The sequence below is a fragment of the Apodemus sylvaticus genome, chromosome X, assembly GCF_947179515.1.
Source record: "Apodemus sylvaticus chromosome X, mApoSyl1.1, whole genome shotgun sequence".
In the NCBI taxonomy this organism is placed as follows: domain Eukaryota; kingdom Metazoa; phylum Chordata; class Mammalia; order Rodentia; family Muridae; genus Apodemus; species Apodemus sylvaticus.
In genome coordinates, this window is record NC_067495.1 from 102,738,432 (window position 1) to 102,760,412 (window position 21,981).

At 39.5% G+C, this 21,981-nt stretch overlaps 1 protein-coding gene across 1 annotated transcript in view; it reads right to left on the reverse strand.

Moving 5' to 3' along the window:
- The window catches only part of Col4a6 (collagen type IV alpha 6 chain), a 334,867-nt gene that overhangs the window by 40,434 nt on the left and 272,452 nt on the right, over positions 1–21,981 (reverse strand). The window contains exons 7-18 of the mRNA XM_052171628.1: positions 19,670–19,738; positions 18,032–18,067; positions 14,603–14,665; positions 13,216–13,251; positions 13,001–13,042; positions 12,093–12,185; positions 10,727–10,780; positions 3,732–3,791; positions 2,624–2,668; positions 2,076–2,129; positions 1,331–1,400; positions 163–270 (exon numbers count right to left, since the gene is read on the reverse strand). Coding sequence (XP_052027588.1) covers positions 163–270; positions 1,331–1,400; positions 2,076–2,129; positions 2,624–2,668; positions 3,732–3,791; positions 10,727–10,780; positions 12,093–12,185; positions 13,001–13,042; positions 13,216–13,251; positions 14,603–14,665; positions 18,032–18,067; positions 19,670–19,738 — 730 coding nt within the window. The remainder of the gene's footprint in view (positions 1–162; positions 271–1,330; positions 1,401–2,075; positions 2,130–2,623; positions 2,669–3,731; positions 3,792–10,726; positions 10,781–12,092; positions 12,186–13,000; positions 13,043–13,215; positions 13,252–14,602; positions 14,666–18,031; positions 18,068–19,669; positions 19,739–21,981) is intronic.

The window sequence follows — 21,981 nt, forward strand, 5'->3', positions numbered from 1 at the left end:
ACATACACTAACTTTGAGCTAGTCATGGGAGAATTTACTGACCAGTCTATCCTTCCTTTGACCTTGGCTAGGCATATTATTGGATTCCGAGTTACAGAGGAAGATACTAGGAATTAGAGTTCAGAGAGAGTTCACTGCAGAGAGTGGATTAGTCTGTTTCACCTGTTAACGAGGGGAGGCCAGGGGGGCCAGGAGGACCACCTTGGCCTTGGATGCCTTCATCTCCTCTAAGGCCTGGAAGGCCTGGCACACCAGGGTCTCCAGGATAACCTGGCATTACAGTGAAAAAAAGGAGTAAATAACCACAGTGGATCCTGTTTGCTGCCAAATGCCTGATAAGAGATGCAGGGAGCTACCCTAGGCCCTGCAGGTTCTTTGTTGTTATTCCCAGGTCTCCAAGGTGCTAATGGTCTTAACTGGCCAGAGAGAAGGCTCTGATACTATTTTACTTTTTAGAACTGGATCTCATATACTCCAGGCAGGCCTTGAATTTACTTTCCTCCTGTTTCAGATTTCCAAGGTCTGGAATCACAAAAACATACCATCATAGCAAGTTACTATTAATACTTCAAACCCGGTCTTATTAGAGCCTTACTTTTCTGATAAGACCTAGCAAGTACCAGGAAGGTTCTTCTACCGCTGTTGCCTTACATGTCTGCCATTGAGGTTAAGATGGTTAACAAAACTTTTTACAATATTGCCATAGGTTTCCTTGGAGTAAAACCCAGAAAGCTGCTTTCAACATTGAGCATTTAATTCTTTGCTAGAGGCAAAAAGGAAGAGTAGACCATACCCAGTGACTAGGATAAGGACAGAAGAGAAAAAACTTACTAAGTATCACACTGCTCAGGTCTCCTAGCAACTAGATCAGCAGCATGCTTGGGATTATTTACATGAGATCCTGCATATTCTTAAGCTAAGAATAAGGCTCTTTAGGGTCTTAGGCTAAAGGCAGCCCAGCTGAGGAGGATATCGATCCTTCTCTAAGCATTACCAGGAGAATCTTTCTGCCAACTTAATTCAGGCTTAGGACAGCCCAAATTCTCATCTTGATGGATCAACACACACAGACACACACACACACACACACACACACACACACACACACACACGCACACACACGCACACACACACATGCACAAAGGGAGGCTAGAATTGGCTTGTTTAAGAGACTGAAATTCCATTCATTCAGTAAATTCAGGACCTGTGAGTGGCCCTTGATACTGTCAGGAATCCAGTGGCTGACAATGTATCTTTTCAACAATTTCAGGAGATATAGAATTTAACACTTTCTCTTTTGTTATCCAATCAAATCAACAAAGAATTGCACCTGAGATCACAGTGCCAACTGCATCAGTGAAACTGTCTGGGCCTCGCACACCAATGTCTCCCTTTTCACCCTGAAAAGATTATATAGATTGAACACAAAAGATGCCTTCAGAGCAAAACCCCAGAAGGTTAATTTCTAAGAACAATACATAAAAGATGGAGGTGGCATAAGGTAGCTAGATCTACAAATTTGATCTGAAAGTTTGTCAGGAACTAGGTCACTCAGTTTTGTTTTGTCACACCACTATAAGACAGTCCATTTCTGGACCTCGGGAATGTATCACAACACAGATAACACAGCTAAGAAGAAAACCGAATTTCAATAGTTGTCTTCTGGTCTTAGCAGGCCTAAGATTCTAAAGGCTACTGCCCTTGTTTGAATAATGGCAAAGGAAGTCTAAAGAGTCCTAATCTCCACAAATGCAGACTCAAGAACTAAAATCTTAGTCAGAGAAATACCCAGAGTGGGTGTTAGGGTAGGCTATAAGAGGATGTATTATCAGTAGTGGATTTTAAACGCTAAATGTTGGTAACATCTGAGGAATGGTTATCAGCTTTATATATGGCATGGGGTACATGCATTTCTTAAGAAAATAATATGACATCTAAAACATCAAAATATTAAAAATATAATATGACATCTAAAACATCAAAATATTAAAAATACTCTATTTCATAAGTAGGCATTTATAGGAATCCCTCACTCTTTCACTTCCAAATCTGGGAGTTGCACTCCCCAATATTACCTTAATTCCTGGGAACCCGTTAATCCCAGGAAAACCTGAAGTCCCCTTCTTTCCCTATAATAGAAACATAGTTATTACTAAGTCCATGCAAAGTACCTAAAGTCTGCTGGTCTGTGGATTAGGCCAGGGGAAAAAGTACAGGGATATTCAGTCATTCAGAGTATGTACAGCTTTGTAAATCTCTCCAGATGACAATATGGCATTTGGTAGTCAACTTGCATATTAAAGTATATAAGAGTCACTGGAGTGTGGATACAAGCAGGCTAGTCTTGCTAGCTAGACCTTGATAACAGGTCACCATACATTACTATACTATGGCATGGCAAAACACAAAATGTAATGTAACAGTGGTTATCCATCCTTTTGGGTGAAAACAATAAAAGCAACTACAAAGAAGAGAATCCCCAGGATTACAAAATTATGCTATTAAAGAGAGTGGATGATTTGCATTCTAAGCAATATTTCCATTTGGCCATGTTAAAGAAAGCAAAATGATCTTCTGATTAGAATTTTGTATATTAAGGCTTTATGGATGTTACTCAAAATACCTGTCTCCCTTGATGGCCTTGTATTCCTTCTGAACCCATGGGACCCTGTAAATTGAAAAACCATACCTTAGAAAGATGAATAGATCACACTAGCGAGAAAACCTGCCAGACTCACACAACAAAGTTATGCATAGTTCTAAACCCAGGTAAGAACATCATCCTAGACTTGGCTTGATGATTTCTTTCTAAGCATTAATATACTAGGAAAAATAGCTTCATGGAACATTTTTAAAGAGCTAAGTAAACAGAAATATTAGAAGGCCCTTAGTAGAAGGGTTGGATGGTATTATACTGCATTGGATCCAAGTCAGAGGATTCTAAATAGAGTATTAGATGACCTCTTGTCTGCTCCCACAAACATATTCGCTGTTGGTGGTTATGAGTTTTTCAAGACAAAAGATAAGGGATAGCAGATAAAGAAATAGCAGAGCAATGAGATAATGCTAAATACTCAAAGAGACTTAATATCTTCATGGACAAATTAAAAGCACATTTTTCTAAAACAGGCTTATGTAAAATAAAAGTTGACCAACTTCTTATAACCCAAGGTATCAGTTCCTGAAAGCTAAAAATCAAAGGGAATGATAATTATGTCTCCACTCAAAATAAGATAATTTTATAAAGTGCTGACTCCAAACATTATTCACTGTGTTCTAGAAGTTTCCAGATTTGTTTATGTCCTATAAAGATTACCCTTGGCTCTCTTCTATTCCTGCTCTACTTCTTGCCTCTATTCCCTTAAAGCATAATAGAATAAAATCAATAGAACATATGCAGCATTATTTAGCTCAGAAGAAAATTATACAAGAATGCTAGAAGTGCAAGTAGAGTATGCAACTACTTGGGTGTAGTGGTTACATCATTCCTTATTCAAGGAAGCCATTCAGTCAAGAGAATGGAGATAAGTGGAGAGGTAAGCCTGCCAGAAAGTTGAGAAGAGAAATAAAAGAAGCTTATCTAACCATCAAGTTACATAAGCAAAGGACCAAACATGAAATAATATGAGGACAAAAAGGAGATTCATTTCTTTCAAAAAAGAAAAGAAAAAGAAAAGAAAACAGATTAGGGGACTTGATAAACACAGGCAAATGACACTCTGGGTTCATACCCTAGGTCCTGGCAAACCAACGATCCCCTTTTCTCCTTTTTCTCCAATAGATCCAAATTCCTGAAGGGAAAGAGAAGCCACAGATTATAACACTTATTTTCTTATCGGGATGGTGTGGTGGCACATAGCTATAATTCCAGCTCTTTGGAGGGAAAGTCAAAAAGATTGTGAGACAGCAGAAGAATCTGAGGCCAGCTTGGGCTACATAGTGAATGTCAGGTCAGCCAAAGCTACTTAGCAAGACTATGTCTCAATCAAACAACCAATGAATCAATTAGTCAATCAATCAATCAATCAATCAATCAATCATTTCCTTACTTGTTGACTGGCTCCATTTAAAGGAAGGAGGCAACTTCAAACTAGATCTACCTATTCCTTAGGGAATGCTCTATGTTTTTTGGACTATTCATTGAGTGTTACCATGGGCCTCTAGAAGTAATGCCTTTGCCTCTAAAACATTGTTGCATGCCCTTGTAGTATCAAGAGCAAACAGCACAGGAATAAAAAAGTGCCTAAACTCCCACAACTGATTTTATAGACCAGGAAAGCTACTTCCAGGAAAGATAAAAATCAATGAAAAAGCTGTGTCTTCCATGACTCCAGAGCCCTTTCTATGAGAACCAGCTGCATTTTGCCATCTAAGAACTTGACTCTGACAAAACAATGGAAGATTATATAAATGTTTGTAAATCTCTACTAGAAGGAAGACATTGACATAAAAGAACTACAACATCCTTTTCCATGGGAAAGATATAGTTCAATCAACAGCTCCTTACTAGTACTGTTAAGTACTCTGTCACATCCTAGGTGTAAACCCAAGGGGTTTGTTAAGTGGTAATTAGTTCCTTTTGCATTGTCTACAAGAACTGAGGACTTACAGCCATGGATCTCAGTTGTGGGCTTCCTAGAGACAAGCAGGGAATTTAAACAGACTGAGAGAGAACCTTGTTAAGTCTGAGTCCAGAGCCAACATCTAGGCCCCCAAGTTATAGAAATAGTCATTACCAAAGTGAATAAAGTGTTTCATGGGAAACTTAAGTCATTTGCAAGCTGTTTAAAATTATACATATTGGAGCATAGATTTTTTTTCAAGCAGCATTTATTCCCATTGTAAGAGTAAAGGAGGAAATGTAGCTTTCTGAAATATAAAGTCTTCAAAGGATGCTAACTGTTGATGTGGCATATATTTCATTGTTCTCTTGGTGTCACCTGACTCAGCTGGTATGAGGACACTGTCTTGATGCCATATGTACCTTCTCCTACTTTTTAAATAATCTGTGTATTACCACAAGTACTGCAATCTGGATGAATATTCCTGTGTCTCCTTGTAAACTCAAAGGTTTAAAAAAAATCAATTGTGGGTCATCTATTGCCTTTTCTTTGGGGGAATGGTATTGTTGAAGGGTACAGTTCAAATGGGGCTTTGGTTATGACTTCTCTTTTTCCTTCTCTGCCTTGACAGAGTTCAGCCCTTGTGATGGTTTGTATATGCTTGGCCCAGGGAGTGGCACTATTAGGAGCCGTGGCCTTGTTAGAGTATGTGTGTCACTGTGGACATGGGCTTAAGACCCTCATCCTAGCTGCCTGGAAACCAGTATTCTGCTAGCAGAGCCTTCAGATGAAGATGTAGAACTATCAGCTCTGTGGGATATGTCTAGTGGCTTCTAAAGTTGAATAATTTAATAACCTTCCCTGACCTGACCAAAATGTTCTAGTGCTGCCCCAAACTCTTTAGTCACCAGGACTAAATGTAAGAAAGTCTTGTAAGTAGAAAACCTTGTTTATGGTCTTTCCTCTCTCCCTGTGCAGCTTGTCATTTGCACATGAGCAAAGTGGTCCGGTAAATTTTTGCTGAATTAACTGCAATAGTGACACAGAGACTAAAATTATGGCAAATGGTAAACAACAGCAGCAATAACAACGACACACTTAGGAACTGTAAAGTGCCATATCTGATTTTCCCAGGAGTACAAAGAGCAGGGGGTATTTTACATCTACAAAAAGGGAAAGAACCTATATTTTTTCACCTTTTTGAGGTCCAGAGTTTGTGAAAAGTATGCAGAAAAATAAATGTAAAAAATGAAAAAGGGAAATCTCCTCTCTCCTCTTTTTTCTTTTCTTTTCTTTTCTCTTCTCTTTTTCCTTTCCTTTCCTTTCTTTTCTTTTCTTGTCTTTCTTTTCTTCCTCTTTCTCCATTTTCTCTCTATATTGGAGCCAATAAAAGATGAATGTCTTGGCAAGCTCCTGGACCGTGGTCTCAGCTTGTCTCCCAGCACAGGGAGGCACTGTTTAGAGACCCTGCTGTTCTAGATGGATATCCTGGGGCCTGACTCTTTACTGTTAGCCTTGACTCAAACAGACCTGTCATGGCTGTCCCCACCTTCCTACTCCTATACAGCCCAGAAGACTTCTTAGTGCACTAGCTTAGCTTTCCAGCCCCCTGCCTCCCCCCCAACCCTCTCTGCTACCCCATCCTGCCAGCTCCTGGTACTGCTTTTTGTCTCTAAGGAGACTCAGTCAGAGAGCTCCACCTACTCAGGAATTCCCTTAGAGCTACTGACTACTTAACACTCAGGATTTGACAGTTTCATCTCTGTTCTCTCCCTGAGCATTGCCATTCAAGCTTCTTCTGTGTGTCTACAGTTCTCGAATAAAGGGTGCGTGCGCATACAATTCTGACAACCTCCATGGAAGGACCTGTGGCCTATAAGTGTGAGCATGCTGCTGGGGACAAGCAAGGTGACATGAGTGAAGCTGGGACAAAGTCAGACTATTGGGGAATTTTTTTTTCTTTCTTCACCTCCGAGGGGGCAAGAGAAAGAATGTAAGCATATATCTGTCAGACTGGGCATTTTATCTCTTGCAAAGATTCTGGTTACAGTGGGAAGAGAGGAGAATATTTTGGATTCCCTAGAGATTTCCATCCTCCACAGGGCCTTGTTTTTCAGTAACCATTGGTTATTGAACGCTGGTGTGATGGGGACTTTAGGTTTAAAAACATCATGAGAGTTCACATATGCTATCAGCTTTCCTCCGGCAGCTTTCCTGTTGGGCATATTAAGGTATACATGAGCGTCCACATTAAGCAGGTAGAGTTAAGAGCAAAGGCAGTTTATGCTTTAGCTACTGTCTTCCCCCCACCCCCTCGCAGAATCCATGTAGTGGTGAGCTGAGAACTGCATCCTTGATTCTGTTCTATTTAATACAGGGTGATATGTAAAATGAGGCATTTCCGAGCTTTGATGCTATTTGTTTTCCCAGCTACGATTTCTGCTTTTCAACCAGAACTGTGAAACATTGAAAATACTGAGCTGGGAACAGTGCTGCGATTTCCCATCATGTATTGTAGTCAGCCAGTCTCTTTCACAGACAACAACAAGGGTCCACACTACGGTGGAGGAAACTTTCCCAGGTCTAAGTACAGAAAGGGGGAGGAAGAGAGGCAATGAGCATGAGTCAGTGAATCCCAAATCCCAGAGCAGCCAAGATCATTAATTCTTGGCGATTTAGAGGCAAAACACCTCCTCTGAATGATTATAGTGAACTGGACTGCAGAGGGCAGTATGGTATGAGGAAACAAATTCTAAACTGCCTGCATTCAACACTACTGAATGTTAACAGGGCTTGTACTTCTGCAGCAGGTCCTCTGTGTGCATATTATGGCTTCTCGTTTAGCAGTTTTATATTTATGGGATCTATGAGTTTGTGAATGAGTGGATCTCTGTCTTGTAGCTTGTCATGAGTTATTTTTCTTCTGTTTGTTTTCTACAATTACAGTGTGTTCCCTTTTGTTTTATTCTATTTTAGTACATTTTATTATTATCTCTTAGAAGCCTGTTTGTTTTCTAATGGGAGACAAAAAGGGAATAGAACCAGATGGGAAGGAATGCAGAGACGAGCTGGGAGGAGTAGAGAGGAGGAGAACTGTAATCAGGATGTATTATGTGAGAAAGAAATCCATTTCAATAAGGAAAAGAAAGAATTGGCTAAAAGTGATTCAACAACACTCATTCATCCTGAGAAAAAGAAAACAACAAAGAAACAAAAACAACAAAATTCAATACTGAATGGAAGTCTCAGCTTTCTCAGTAAGTAGCTCTGTGTTTCTGGAGAAGGCTCTTTACCAGCTCAAGGAATGGTGTCCTCCCCAGGACAAGGGGACCAACCTGGACTCCCTCACTCACCTCCCAGGGATGCTGACAGGTGACTAGAGGCTATACAAAATGCTCTACAGGGAATGGTGCAATCCTTATCTCCAAACCTCCTTGCAAAATGCCATCTGATACTAATATGCTATGTTACTTGCAATTTTCCAGTAGCTGTATTTTAAAAATGAAGTAAAGATTTTAGTGGTTATCCAAAGCCATAATAAATAGGAACTGTCTCAAACTACTCTTTCCATACAGGTGTTTTTGAGACCCAGTGTGTGTTTGCTTACAGTACAAATCATCTCATTTTGGATGAGCGATCTTTTAAGAGCTAGGTAGTCATATATAGCTATAGATTGTGTCATTACACGGCAAAGCTTTGTAAAAAAAAAATCTTCAACACAGTGCACTTTAGGCCTCAGTAAGACTAGCTATAACCACTGCCATATTTCACATATACAGAAAATATTTCAGCAGTTTTCCAAAGTTCCAGAGCTGGAGTGGAGTCTAAGGTGGGGGTGGTCTACCTCCAACACCAATGCTCACTTCCTTTCACATCCACTAGCTGCAAATCTGATTAAAATCAAGGACACAGAACAAATGATTTTCTATGCCCCTTTGTTTCTGTGGGACAACAGGAACCCTGCTGGAAGCAATCTGTACCACTGGTTCCTCCAGCTGTGCCTCCCAACCATTCAGTGAGACAGGAAGAATTTCAAAGTACTACCAGGAAAGACTAGAATACACAGTTATTCCCACTGTGAAGGCAAGTGGGGATAGGCCTTGTTATCTTGGATTCTCCCACTTTCTTCTGGTCTCTGACCCAAATCCGTGAAAATTCTGTCAGCTTCTTTCGAACACATTTTGTGACATTAACAGATGATCGAATGTAATGCTGTGGCCTTGTTTGGCTCTCTCATAAACAAGGCACCTGGAAACTATATTTCTGATCATAGATCTCTGCCTGCTTAGTTAACATTACACAATAACTAACTGTCAAGTTTTCAAAAAGTCCTTATGTTCAAGAAATACAGAAGTATTTATGATGAAACATGCTTCAGATAGACCATGTGCTGCTGCAAATTATAGAAGAAAGGTAATGAGTACTCCAAATGATCATGATGCCATTGTCTTTGTATGTGTTTGAAATGTCCAACAGGCAGATGTTTATCTTTCCTGCTTGCAGCCATTTCCATTGCTATTACCATGGCCTGAGCTATTAGCACCATCTTTTGCCTCAACTGCTGTAATAACGTGTGCTTACCTCTCCAGATCCTCTAATTTCTCCCTTACCCAGCCAGAACGATCTTAGTAACATAACCCAGGGATGAGATGAATGCTTGTCATGCAAGTGTTAAGAACAGAGTGTAGTTTCCCAGAACCCACTTAACAGATGGGAAGGCATGGTAACGCCCTGTAATCCCAGCACTCAGAAGGCAAAGGAAGGGTCCCTAGGACAGCCATGGTTCTGCTAGAGACCTTGCCTCAATAAACAAAGTAAAGAGAAATCTGTGAAGCTACCCAATGTCATATTTGGGCTTCAGCACACATGTGTACATGCATGAATATGTGCGCGCGCGTGCGCGCGCACACACACACACACACACGCGCGCGCACAGCTTCTCATGACACTGCAAATAAAAGCCAAAATTGACTTCTAAAGCTGGCTGTGACCTGACACCAAAGTCTCTGCTTGTTTGTTAGCATCTCTCAGTTTGTCCTTTCCTTTTCACTTGACTATTTAATTCTGATTTTTGAGATAGAGTCTTGCAGTGTAACACATGATTTCTTCCAACTCATGGTGATCCTTCTGCCTCAGCCTCCTAATTGATGGAAATACAGTTATGTGCTACTGTGCTGGGCTCTGAGCACTCCTCTTGCTGTGCCTCTGAAGTGCTGAGCAACTCAACCTCAGGTGTTGGTATTCATGGAACCCTCCAGCCAATAAACACTTTAAATAATATTCACATGACCTGTTACCTCATATTGTATAATTCCTAGCTTATATAGGACTTCTTTCAGAGAGGCTCTTGTTGACTACTCTCTCCCAAGGATTTTCACATCTGTGCATCCCTCTTCTGTCTTTTATATATCACCATTGTATGGACTTTTTTTTTTTTTTTTTTTTTGCTTACTTTTCTTCGTGCCAGTGGAAGTAGAACCCATGGCATGGCCCAGGCATGCAAGGCAAACAGTGCACCAATGAGCCACGTCACGAGCTCCTGCATTTCCTATTGATTCATCTTGTTCTCCAAATTCTTCATCAGTTTTTTTCCCATTAGAATGTAATCTCAAGGAAAGAGAGAAACTTTTATTTAGTTGCTCTTATAGCCTTTGAGTTCAGTAGAAAATCTGGCACAGAGAAGCGTTCTGACAACATCTGCTGAGTGTAAGCATCTAAGCTAGAAAGGCAGATAGGAAAGTAAAGATAGGATTACTCAGAAAAGATATTGTTTACTGAACATTCGATAAAGTGTCAGCTATGTACAACGTTTTCTCTAGTGTGGGTAATCTCATTTAATCTTCAGATATAGCTCATTGCTGTCCTCTTTTTTGGAGGCTAGGAAAATAAAGAGGCAGAAATATTAAGAGATTCTTGACCCAGAAGTCAAACCTAGGTCTGTTCTAACTCTAAAGTTTGAGCTGATGGCATGTAAAATAGCTTCATAGAGAGTTTTGCTAAATGTTCCCCTGACATCAGGAAATAAGACTAATTCTTTCAAGATGGTCGGTGAAGATGGTTACAGTCACAGCAATAACCATAGGAGGAGATCTTCCTGTTAGCCTTACTGTGCCTTTTTTATTTAATCAGACCCTGAAGCATATTTACAAACTACAAAGACTTACCGGGACACCTGGAGGGCCACTCATTCCTGGGAAACCTGGAGGCCCTGGTTCACCCTGAAAAATTAACCAAAGGCTAATGAGTAGTGAAAAAAAGCAGCAAACATGAAGGATAGATGCTCATTCAAAGTACTTGGACTGCTCAATAGGGAGCCAGGAGGTGTGACTATGGGACAGTGGTGTAGATCTATATGCTTGCGGTATGCCTTAGTTTAGAGAGCTCCTTGGCGTATGGAAACTCACTGACTCATAATCACAAACTCTCTGGCAAATTGGGAGATAGAAGAATTGTTAGCTGTTGCATTTCTGGTGAAAGAAGCTGCTTTAAAAATATAGGCTACAAAGAGGAGAATGGCATCAAGCAAATGTTAAGAATCAAAATTTGGAAAGAGACACATAGTATTCTAATGTCTCTCTCCCTGAACTGCTAATTTATCTTACATAGGCCTTGGAAAAGCTTCGTATGATTTAGGGATGGATTGGAGGGTTAAAGAAATTCTCCTACATACTCTTAGATTAGTCTCAAATCAAGAAGTTTCCCAGTATAAAGCTAGAGGAACCTGGGGTTGTCCGCAAAGGCAAAATTAAAGAAGTGAGACTTGCTATGTTTCCACCTGGATCCCTTCACTATGGAGTTAGAATTGCAAAATTTCAATGAAGTCCAGGAAGGAAGGGAATGCAGTCCCCTGAAGGATATCTGTGTACTTCAGCAGAATAGAACCATTGAAACACAAACATGGACACAGTTTTATCCTAATGGACAGATTATGAAATATAACTGTAAGCCTTGGTAGTTCAGGTAAGGCAAATTAGATCATCTACTGCTGCTTCTTAACAATATTCATGGTATTTAAAGTCAACTATTTTCCTCCAGTGCTGCAATACAACCATGGCCTTGTGCAAGCTCTCTATCACTGACTTATACCTCAGGCCTTAGACTAAATCTTTGATGGCAAATAACATCTTTAAAATGAAAACCCAAAAGGTAACATTTATACTTAATGTGTTTAGTAGATAATTTAAATACTGAGCAGTTTGGAGTTTGTAGGAAAAAAATCAAGCTTGTAATGCCTGTTTCAAGTTATTTGGCACTTTAAAATTGAATACTCAAGTCCGAGGCAAAAAACAAAACAAAACAAAACAATTCTTACATGAATAGAGGCAAAAAAACAATTCTTACGTGAATAGTCATATACGGATACACTAATATCCATCTACATGGCAGAAAAAAAAAAAACTCAGGATTTTCCAAAGAAAAACCCATTACTCCTCTTTTGGAATTGGCTCAGGTTAGTCTGAATATTAGAGTTGAATTTGAGTATTAACAGGAAAGGGTCTGTTAATTTTTCCTTTAATAAACATTTACTACCTTGGAACCTTTCTTCCCTTTGGGAAATCCCATGAATTCTAGTTCCCCAGTAGATGGAGGTGGTCCTGCAGGGCCAGGGAGGCCAACATCCCCCTGTAGAATCAAAGAGACCATTGAACTAAGGATAATCATACAGATGACATTTGCAAAAGGTCAGCTTGTCTTCTGGATGCAATCCACAAATGAACTGTCCATTTTCCCCTTGTGCAAAGGAAAAAAAAAACCGAACTTTCATTGATAAATGATTAAGGAGAATGTTAAACCCAAGAGTGAATTGTGCAGTATCACTATGAAGGGACGAGGAGAAAAAAGCCAAAACAGATTCATGATCAGTTGCATGTTAGACACGAACAGATAAGGAAAGTTTACGAGGGAGAGAGAGAGAGAGAGAGAGAGAGAGAGAGAGAGAGAGAGAGAGAGAGAGAGAGAGAGAGAGAGAGCGATTAAGGAAAGAGACAGAGAAGAGGTATCAAAATATGTGTATTCATGTTTGTGTGTATTCATGCTTGTAGAGGAAGGAGGGGAGGGGGAAGAGGGGGAAGACAGTTAGAGAGAAGACAGGAAGCAGAAAAAAATCATGCAATAGCATATGAAACAAGCATACACCTAGGTGGAAGAAAAGAAGAATACATTTTAAGAGAGTATATTTAGGAGAGACAATATAGACTTAGACAAAGGAAGCAGGGAAACAAAAATTTTTGAAAGAAAATAAACTCCAAAAGCCCATGTGTGTGTCATGTGCACATGTAGCTGTCCGTGCACCATCCCATAGGGAACCTGGGTGAGATGGAAATGGTCCTAGGCTGAGGCGGAAAACAAATCCATTTACACAAGTGTGCATATATGTGGAACCACAGACATTTATTGGAGCATGTGGGATGTGGATTGTATATTCAGAATCTATTTACCTTGGCTCCTTTTTCTCCTTGGAAACCTAACCCCATATTTCCCTGGGGCACAAGGGTACAGGGAAGAAAAAGAAAATCAATTACTAATAAGCTCCACCAATTTAAATTGGAATGTGTTAGTTTTATTTTTTTTTAACTAGAGAATAGATGTAAACCAGCATTTTTATGGGAAAAAAACTTAATGGCAAGACATAATGCTCCCAAAGCATACTTACCTCAGGACCGGGAAGTCCAGGGGGGCCTGGGGGACCCTAGATTAACAAAATTGCAAGGAATGAGCATTTCTTAATTATAGAAAAAAACCCAAGCAAGCAAGCAAGCAAGCAAGCAAGCAAGCAAGCAAGCAAGCAAACAAACAAAACATGGCCATGTTGGATGATAGAGAGCAGAGCTATGCTGCCTCCCTGATCAATGCAGTGATGCAGATTGGCTTTGTTACAGTGGATTTTTAGCTCCATTTCTCATGGTTTCTTTTGAAAAATGTTTTTATTTTTAATTATTTGTACATGTGTGTACCCGAGTGTGGGTTTGTGCACATGAATGTAGTGTCTACTCTCCAAGGCTAGGAGATCGTGATTGGATTCCACGGAGCTCCTGGAGTTTACAGGTAGTTGGTGGCTTTTGTCAACTACCCTGTGTGTGTGCTAGGAGTGAAACTTGGATCCTCTGCTAGAGCAGTATGTGCTCTTAACCCTTGGGTCATCTTTCAGTCCCACTCACTGTTTCTTTTATTCTCCTTTGACATCTTCCAAATAAGCCTGGTAGTCATTCTCATGTGATGGTAGTAAAAATATCATGTGTTTTTCTTCATAACATACTAGGGATGTTACAAGTTGACTTGGTGAAGTTCAGACACCGTAAAGTAAGTAGCAAGATTTAGGTATTGGTGAAAATGATCTGGGGACAGGGCCTTCCTAGAACCAGAGACGCCTAGTTATGTTCTTCCTTTACCAGTAATACATAGTTTTGGCATCAGAAAAACAAGTGGGTACAGTTGCCCAAATGAAGGGTTGAGAAAAATTTGGAAGTATCTTTAGAAGGGTGATGATAGTGGTTGGTATGATTAGTTAATTAATTAGCAATGCCTGGCATAATGAGGGAGCAGAAGGCACCAATAGATGTTTCAAGTATCTGTCTTCTTTTTGGCTATACCTCATGTTCAGCTATACCAGTAAACTTTAGGGGCACAAAATAGACAGGGAAACAATAACAACAAACAAACAAACAAACAAACAAGGACAACAAATAGCTCTTAGCAAGAGCATGTTTCAAGTCTGGAGTGGTAACATGCCTTTAATCCTAGCACACAGGAGGTGGAAGCAGGCGAATTGTTGTAATTTCAAGGACAACCTGGTCTTGAGACATTTAAAAATGAGAGCCAAGATAGCCACGGCTTTATAGTGAGACTCTGTCTCTAAAAGAGAGAGGATGGAGGGAGGGAGGGAGGGAGGGAGGGAGAGAGGTACGGAGAGAGGGTGGGATAAAAAGAGTTTTGCCCTTCTGTAAGAGAACCTAAATCACATAGATCTGCATCTAATCCATGGCTTGGTAAGAAAGTGAAACCATGCACTAGTTTTAAGTTGGTAAGCCTGGCTTACTTACTTGTAAGCCCGGTGGTCCTATGGGTCCTGCATCTCCAGGAGATCCGGGGGATCCTGATGGACCCTGGAGACAGAAATTATTTTTATTAAGGTCAAAAGGCAAGAGAGCTTCTCAAAAAGAAAAAAAATGCCCACAAGAATTGTATGAGTCGTTATTTATTCATAATAGAAAAGATTAGAACTCCTCCAAGTAGTCACAGATCCGGGGATTGATAAATGAACTGTGACACACAACAGTGAAAAGAAGCAAGTTTACTCATATACAGAAGAATACAGAGGAATGTGAAAAGCACGGCGGCAAGAGAAGTTAGAGCGCAAAGACTGTGTATGATGTGATTCCCTACATGTGACTCCTCAGGGCCAGTGAAAGCTGATTGAGGGGATTTGCCTTTAGGGTGGGGAGTAGGAACAGGGATTGGCTCTGAAGAGGCAGGATCCTCTTTTCTGGGGTAATGTTAATGTTCTGTGGCTTAATAGAATTTTAGATTACCTACAAGTATGTGTCTGTCAAAATTCAAAAAATGATACATTTGCTATTTGTGGATTTACTATATTGTAAATGTAGTAAATATACATTTAGTATTTTATAAAAAAAGAATCAAATCAAATACTGAAGTTTAACTAATAATAGGCATGCTATTGTATTTAGGAATACTTCTGCAATGCATTTTGAAAGTCATTAAAATCAGTGAGCTGATGGACAGACAGTGATAGATAGATGGACAGAAGAGAGATAAAGAGATTCTAGTAAAATATTAAAGTTATGAATGATTATTGTAAAATTCATTATACTTGGCTCTGCATTTGAATTTTTACTAGTACAACTTTTTAAAGGAAAAAAAGTCCTAGTTATTTAGTATTAGATAAACCAGACTTTAATATATTAACTAGATATAGACAGCAGGTATTTCATAATGATAAATAGGTCAATTCTAGAAGACACCATAATATTACATTTATCTACACCTAACAGTAGAGAGTCAACATACATAAAGCAAAAAAAAAAAATAGAACTGCAAGCAAAAATAGATAAAACATGTTATAGCTTTAAAGAAATTCAGTATCTTTGCCTTGTAGAACTTAAAATAAAACAATCAACAACAGAAAAAACAAAAAATAACAAAAAGCAAAACCAAAAAAAAACCCCAGGTCACTGGCTATCAACCATAAGGTAAATAACTCCCTTACCCTAATAGATATTGCTTAAATCATTACACCACCAACTGCTGGATATGTGCTCTAAGTTTTGGTCATAAGCCAAACTCCAGCAAGTTTAATGAGATGAAACATAAGAGTGTATACTCTTAATTTTGACAGTCTCAAACTAGAAATTAATAATGGAAAGGTAACTAGAAAGCAGTCAGATACTAGGGAATGAGAAAACAACACTTCTAAATATCCCATGAGTCAAAGGGAAGAGAAAACTTCACATGGGAAATTAGAAAATGTGTAGAATTGAGAAACAATGATTAAAAGTAAGGCTGAAATTAGGAGATAACTGCCGTGGGGGAAATATAAGTCTCCATTCCAGTGGGGTAGCAGGACATAAGTGTTTTGTGCCCAAGAAAAGGAGGGAAAGCCTAAGAGAGGTCAAGGTTTAGACAACAAGAAGAGAAGGGGAATTGGAAGATTATCTAGAAATGAAGATGCTGTGAACTACTGATTTGAAGAGAAGAATAATCACAACAGTGAGATAGGGATTGACTGTGAATAGGTCGGAGGGAATTTTCTGGAGTGACTTTATAGAATTTTGAATGGACAACCAGGAATAACTGGTGGTCTCCTTATTGATCATAAACTTGTTGTTCAGCTAACAGACATCCTATCCTCAAAGTGATTTCTGTGTGTGTTCAGGGTTGTATACACACTTTTATTTTTTAAGGTATCCCATATAGAAATTTCCTTCAGGACATTGTAGTACATGAAAGTCCACAAGTGGTACTAATAAGATATTTCTATTTCCTTGCAATTCCATATTTCCCTAACCTTAATGTACATATTTCATCATGACTGTATAGACAGGCAAGCACCATATGTCTGTGGGCAGGAGGCTGTATCCCTAAGAGAAATTGTAAAGCAAACAGTGAGTATTATCATACAAATTTAATAAACATACTTTTAAAGCCAATTTTGTTTAGCTCTGGGGGAGTCTATACATTGGTCCTTAGTCATCTTTGTTTACTGTGGGGGCTCCCATACTTCACATCTCTTGTGTAAGCATCCATCTACAGCCAGCATGTCTAAACTCCACCCATGCTTCTTAGAAGCTACCTTCTCTTTCATAGATACATATTTCCTACCAGAATTTTAGATACACAGTATTCTTCCCTAAGGGGATCTAGAATTCTTCTGAGACATTCCTACCCTTATATTTTCACATCTTTTGTGGGAGGGACAATGTCTACATTGTCTGTGAGATCACTCATAGCACTTTGCTCATATTGGATACTCCATATGTATTGTAAACTATCAAGACAAAGGAAAATATGAAGAAAACAAATACAAGGAACCAGGGACAGTTTCTTATACTTTTTCAAAAGAAAGCAATGGAAATATGGAATTGCAAGGAAACAGAAATCTCTTATTAGTACAAGTTGTGGACTTTCATGTACTACAGTGTCCTAAAGAAAATTTCTGTATGGGATACCTTTAAAAGAAGTATGTAGACAACCCTGAACACACAGAGAAAACAGTACATCATTGTTGAATTAAAGACATGGTACCTTCCTGATACATGCAAGAGAATAGAGTGGATCTTCTCATCCATTGGTTTTCCTTTCCATATTCCTGTCAACCTCAGTTCAAGAACAGTGAACAGAAAAAGTATGGCAGTGTTTATGTTCAAATAACCTTTACATAGTCACCTAATGCTTTGTCTCATAGCCTATTTTATTTACCTCACTTTATAACAGTACAGAGGCTTTATGTTGTTTCACATCTTTACAAGAGAAATGCTGAGTGCTACACACTAAGTTACTTTGAGAAGGGATTCATAACTTTCATTACTTTGTCTAATTATAGTATGTTATAGTTTATTAGCAATTGTTGCTAATATCTTCCTGTGCTTAACTTATAATTTAACTCTATCACAAGTCTATATACATAGAAAGAGAATGGTTCATACAGGGCTTTGTATTATCTATGCTTTCAGGCATCCATCAGGAGTATCTATACAGGAGTGGGGAGGCATCAGACACAGATCTGACCTAAAGTCTGAAGACTGCCTGTCTTAAAACTTGAGTTGGGCGTTTCATTTTCTTGGGACTTTATATCTGAGAAAATGTGGCTAGTATGATTTGTTCTATCTCAATACTCCAGATTTTCTTTGAGTAAGTCTATGAAGACCTTTGATTTCCACTATCAAGAGTGAAAAGAGATCATCAGCATCTTGACAAAACATTGAGAGATCCACACAAGAAGCATGACTTACAGGGATTCCATCCAGTCCAGGCAGCCCAGGATCTCCCTGGGAAATAGAAATAGACAAAGGACACATGGAAGAGATTAATCAGTTAAGCCTACAGGGTTTCAGACAACCAGCCTGAGATTCCAGGGGATAGAAAAAAAATGTTGCAACTCAGGCCCCTGTCAAGGTCTTGTGTTTTAAATAATGCATCATTTGGCTGTATCTACCCACTTACTTTCTCCATGTGAACATTCTGGACTCTAGAAAACAAATATTATAGCTTTGGCTGAACAAGATTTCCTATTTTACCTAGATTAATTAATTTTCACATTTGCTAGGAACTTATCAATTAGAAATTGCTTTCTGCAGGCTGGTGATTTTCTGCTCCTTTTGGAGGAGAGCAAAGCTACCTTCCCATGTGCCTTCATCCCCAGAGAATCTGTGCCTATATGTATACAATGCAAATCAGACGTTTCAAGGGAAAATCAACAGAGCATACAGACTCTGATTACGTTTTAATTACTTTGCAGCATCTTAAGCCACTGTATGAATCTGTAATATAACCATCTTGTGGAAATTGCTGTGTTCCACTGGATCCAAGGTTTCTTTGATTTCTGGAAAAAAACATTTAATCAATGTTTGCTAAGACAATTGCTGTACTTTGACACCTGCTAGTCTTACACTGCTTGGCTTACAGTAAAAACCTCTAAGCTCCCTGTAGCATGGAAAGAACACTGCCTGAGGTTTAGTTCTTCAGAGAACTGGCCATCTGTCTCTGAGTAAGTCATATAGCCTTAGATTTTCAATCTGTCTAATGAGCGACATGAATCCGAATACCATGAGGCCCTTGCCAACTTTAATGTTCTATCTTCTTCTATGCCACCCACAGTCAAGAACCCAAATTTCCTTGCTTCTTCTGTAGATAATCAGATGTCCCACCCCTACCTCTGCTTTTATGGCCAGTTTCTAAGGTTCTCAACCCTGTACAGTGATGGGAGAGTAGTGTCAACTATCTCAGTAAGCTTGGTGTATTCTCCCCTCCGAACGCAGGCACATAAATTCCTATTTACTATCAGGCTAGTGATGAATTCTTTCCCAGTCTGCAGAGGAGTAGGGTCAATCATTTGGAACCAGGGTTTATTGAAGGCACACAAAGCTACCAGTTAGCAAATAAAGAGAGGACGGGTCAATCAAACCATTTTATTGACAAGAGATTAGATTCCAATCAACTGAGGGCTGACGTTCAGGAGTCTAGAGAAGGGACCCGGATGCTGGAGTGGTAGTCATACGAAGCTGTATAAGGATATATATATATATCCAAACCAAGGAGCACAGGCATTGAGGCTTCAGAGGAAACAGAAAGTATCTGCCTCTAGGAAATGTTTTGGCTTGTTAAAGAAAATAACCATGCAAAATCTTGGCCAACTTCTCCCCTATTTTTGGTGCAGCTCCTAGAAAACAAATTTCTAGACAGCATAGCTGCAAATATTTCTGTGAATGTTTCTACCACTGAAAAAACTTGGAATCCTTTTAATATCAGCTGGGGCTGCTTCTTAAGCAAGGGCACAGGTTTATTCTAGAAATGGCTTGGTGTGAGGCGGAGTCTGGCTCTAGGAAACCTTGCTTCCCACCCACTCAGCTGCCTGCTTTAGAAGCTCTTACCCTCATTCCTGTGATGCTGCCTTGAAAAGGAACAGGTTCTCCTTTTGCACCTTTGTGACCAGGCAGCCCCTGGATAAAATATGAAAAACCCGTGAGAGAAACCCACAGTGCACGCACACACGCTCACACACACACACACACACACACCCAAAACAAAACAAATGAAAAAAACCCACTTACCTACACTGAGTCTTGATAGCAATATTACCTAATTAGACAAAGTGTCGGGCAATGGGAACCTAAAATTATGTGACTTATGCTGTGGAAAACTTGACTGTGTTAAAGGTCATAGCCCAACTTCTAAAGAGGTCATCTCAAAGCTTGGTGCCATTCTTCTCTCCTATGCCAGGGGTCTGTGAAAGGATGAGGGTTAGAAAGCAGCAGGCATTCTATTTATGCAGAGCACTGATTTAGGTAAAGCTCTGCCCCTTATAGTTATACATCACTAACAGGGTCTTTGTCTAGGTCAAAGGTCAACAACAGTTTCTATGATTCTAGGTCATTTAAGTTTTGTGAGTTAAATCTGGGATCTGTCACATATGTTTTTTGTTATTTATTTTTAAGATGTAAAAAAATAGGCTAGAGGACAGGTGCTTTTGGGAGCCAACACGTAGGCCATGGATCTAAAACAACTATAACACCAACTTCATCTCATCTCGTGTTTCTACAACACAAATTCAGCTTCAACCTTTGAAGAAGCTGGTATGTCTCATTATTATCATAGAAATCAGTTCAATGATTCCAGTCTTTCAATCAATTAGTTTTTTGCTGTCTTAGTAGCAAATGATGGCATCTAAGGAAAAGTCAGGGTTAGTATTAGGTAGTATTAGGGGTACACTTTGGGGAATAAATTGTTGATTGAAGATAGATTCCTCAAGTTCAGGGACTACTGTACTCACAAAAAGGGCCTAGACATACAAATCAGTTTCTGAATCTTGTCTGCTTCCCCTTATTTATGTGTTCCCAATTGTTTTCAAAGAAGCTTTCAAAGGGACTTACTGAATGCATATTTAGCAGGGGGTAAGGTTCAACTTAGTAAAACATATGCCCACATTTCTTTTTAAGCTTAAGGTAAAGTTTCAGGCTGGGCTTAGGTTTCCACTCTGGGGTTCTATCTTTCAGAGGATGTCTGTTTCCTCGAGATCTTTATTCCCTTTGCTGGGGTGGGGCTTTCCTTTGCTGAACTTCGCTGTCTAGTCTCTTCCCGTTGCCATGGCAGCATGCAGGAGCCTCTATGACTTGTGTAGATTATTTAGGACTATACCTTTCCCTGTTATCTCCCTGCTGTTTATTGTTTGGACCTTTGATGCCCTACTCCTTTAGGGCAGTTTGGGGCTTGCATTCTGCCTGTCTTCTATGTCATTTTCCACATGTATTCTTGTACTCCACAACTCGGTCATTGAAGGCTACCCATAGAACTGTGAGATCTGTCTAATCGGTTGCATGGATTCTAGCTTCAAAAGACATCACATGACAACTCTTATAGATTCAGGTTATTCCAAGTTAGGTTAATGCTGAGCTTGAAATGTGTTATTTTTACCCTTTCAACTACTCATAAGTTAGTCCTTGTGAGGGCATGATACCTACTATTTACATGATATCTGTAAAGGGCATGGTATCTGAATATCCCAGCTCTATCTGAATAAACGAAATTAAGCAAACATGGACACATGAGACCAAAAATAGCAGATCAACCCTATAACCGAGGGTGATAATGTGGAATGGGAGAAAGGAACAAATTAAATACAGTGTTTCTTAACTTCAGCATGACGGGACACTGGGCAAATTGACTCTTTGATGTTATAGAGATATTCTATCCTGTGCTAGGGAGGATAGCAAGATGATGGTATCTAAGGGAAAGTCAGGATTAGTGTTAGGGATACACTTTGGGGAATACATGATTTATTCCTGATGATTTATTCCTCAAGTCAGGGAATTACTGGTATAAACCAAGCTCACCATGCCTTTAGGTCCTTGTTAATATGCATATGATTACATGAAGGTCATCCAAGAATATCCCCCCACCTTTTTTAAAAGGTTTTATTTATTTTATATATGTGAGTACACCATCGCTGTCTTCAGACACACCAGAAGAGAGCGTCAGATCCCATTACAGATGGTTGTGAGCCACCTTGTGGTTGCTGGGAATTGAACTCAGGACCTCTGGAAGAGCTGTCAGTGCTCTTAACTACTGAGCCATCTCTCCAGCCCCAGAATATTCTAATGTTACCTGATATGGCAAAGGGTCAAATAGCTCAAGGGCATGCTTTGCTCACAAATGTTCTATAACTGTTATTTATTTGTTTGCTTAA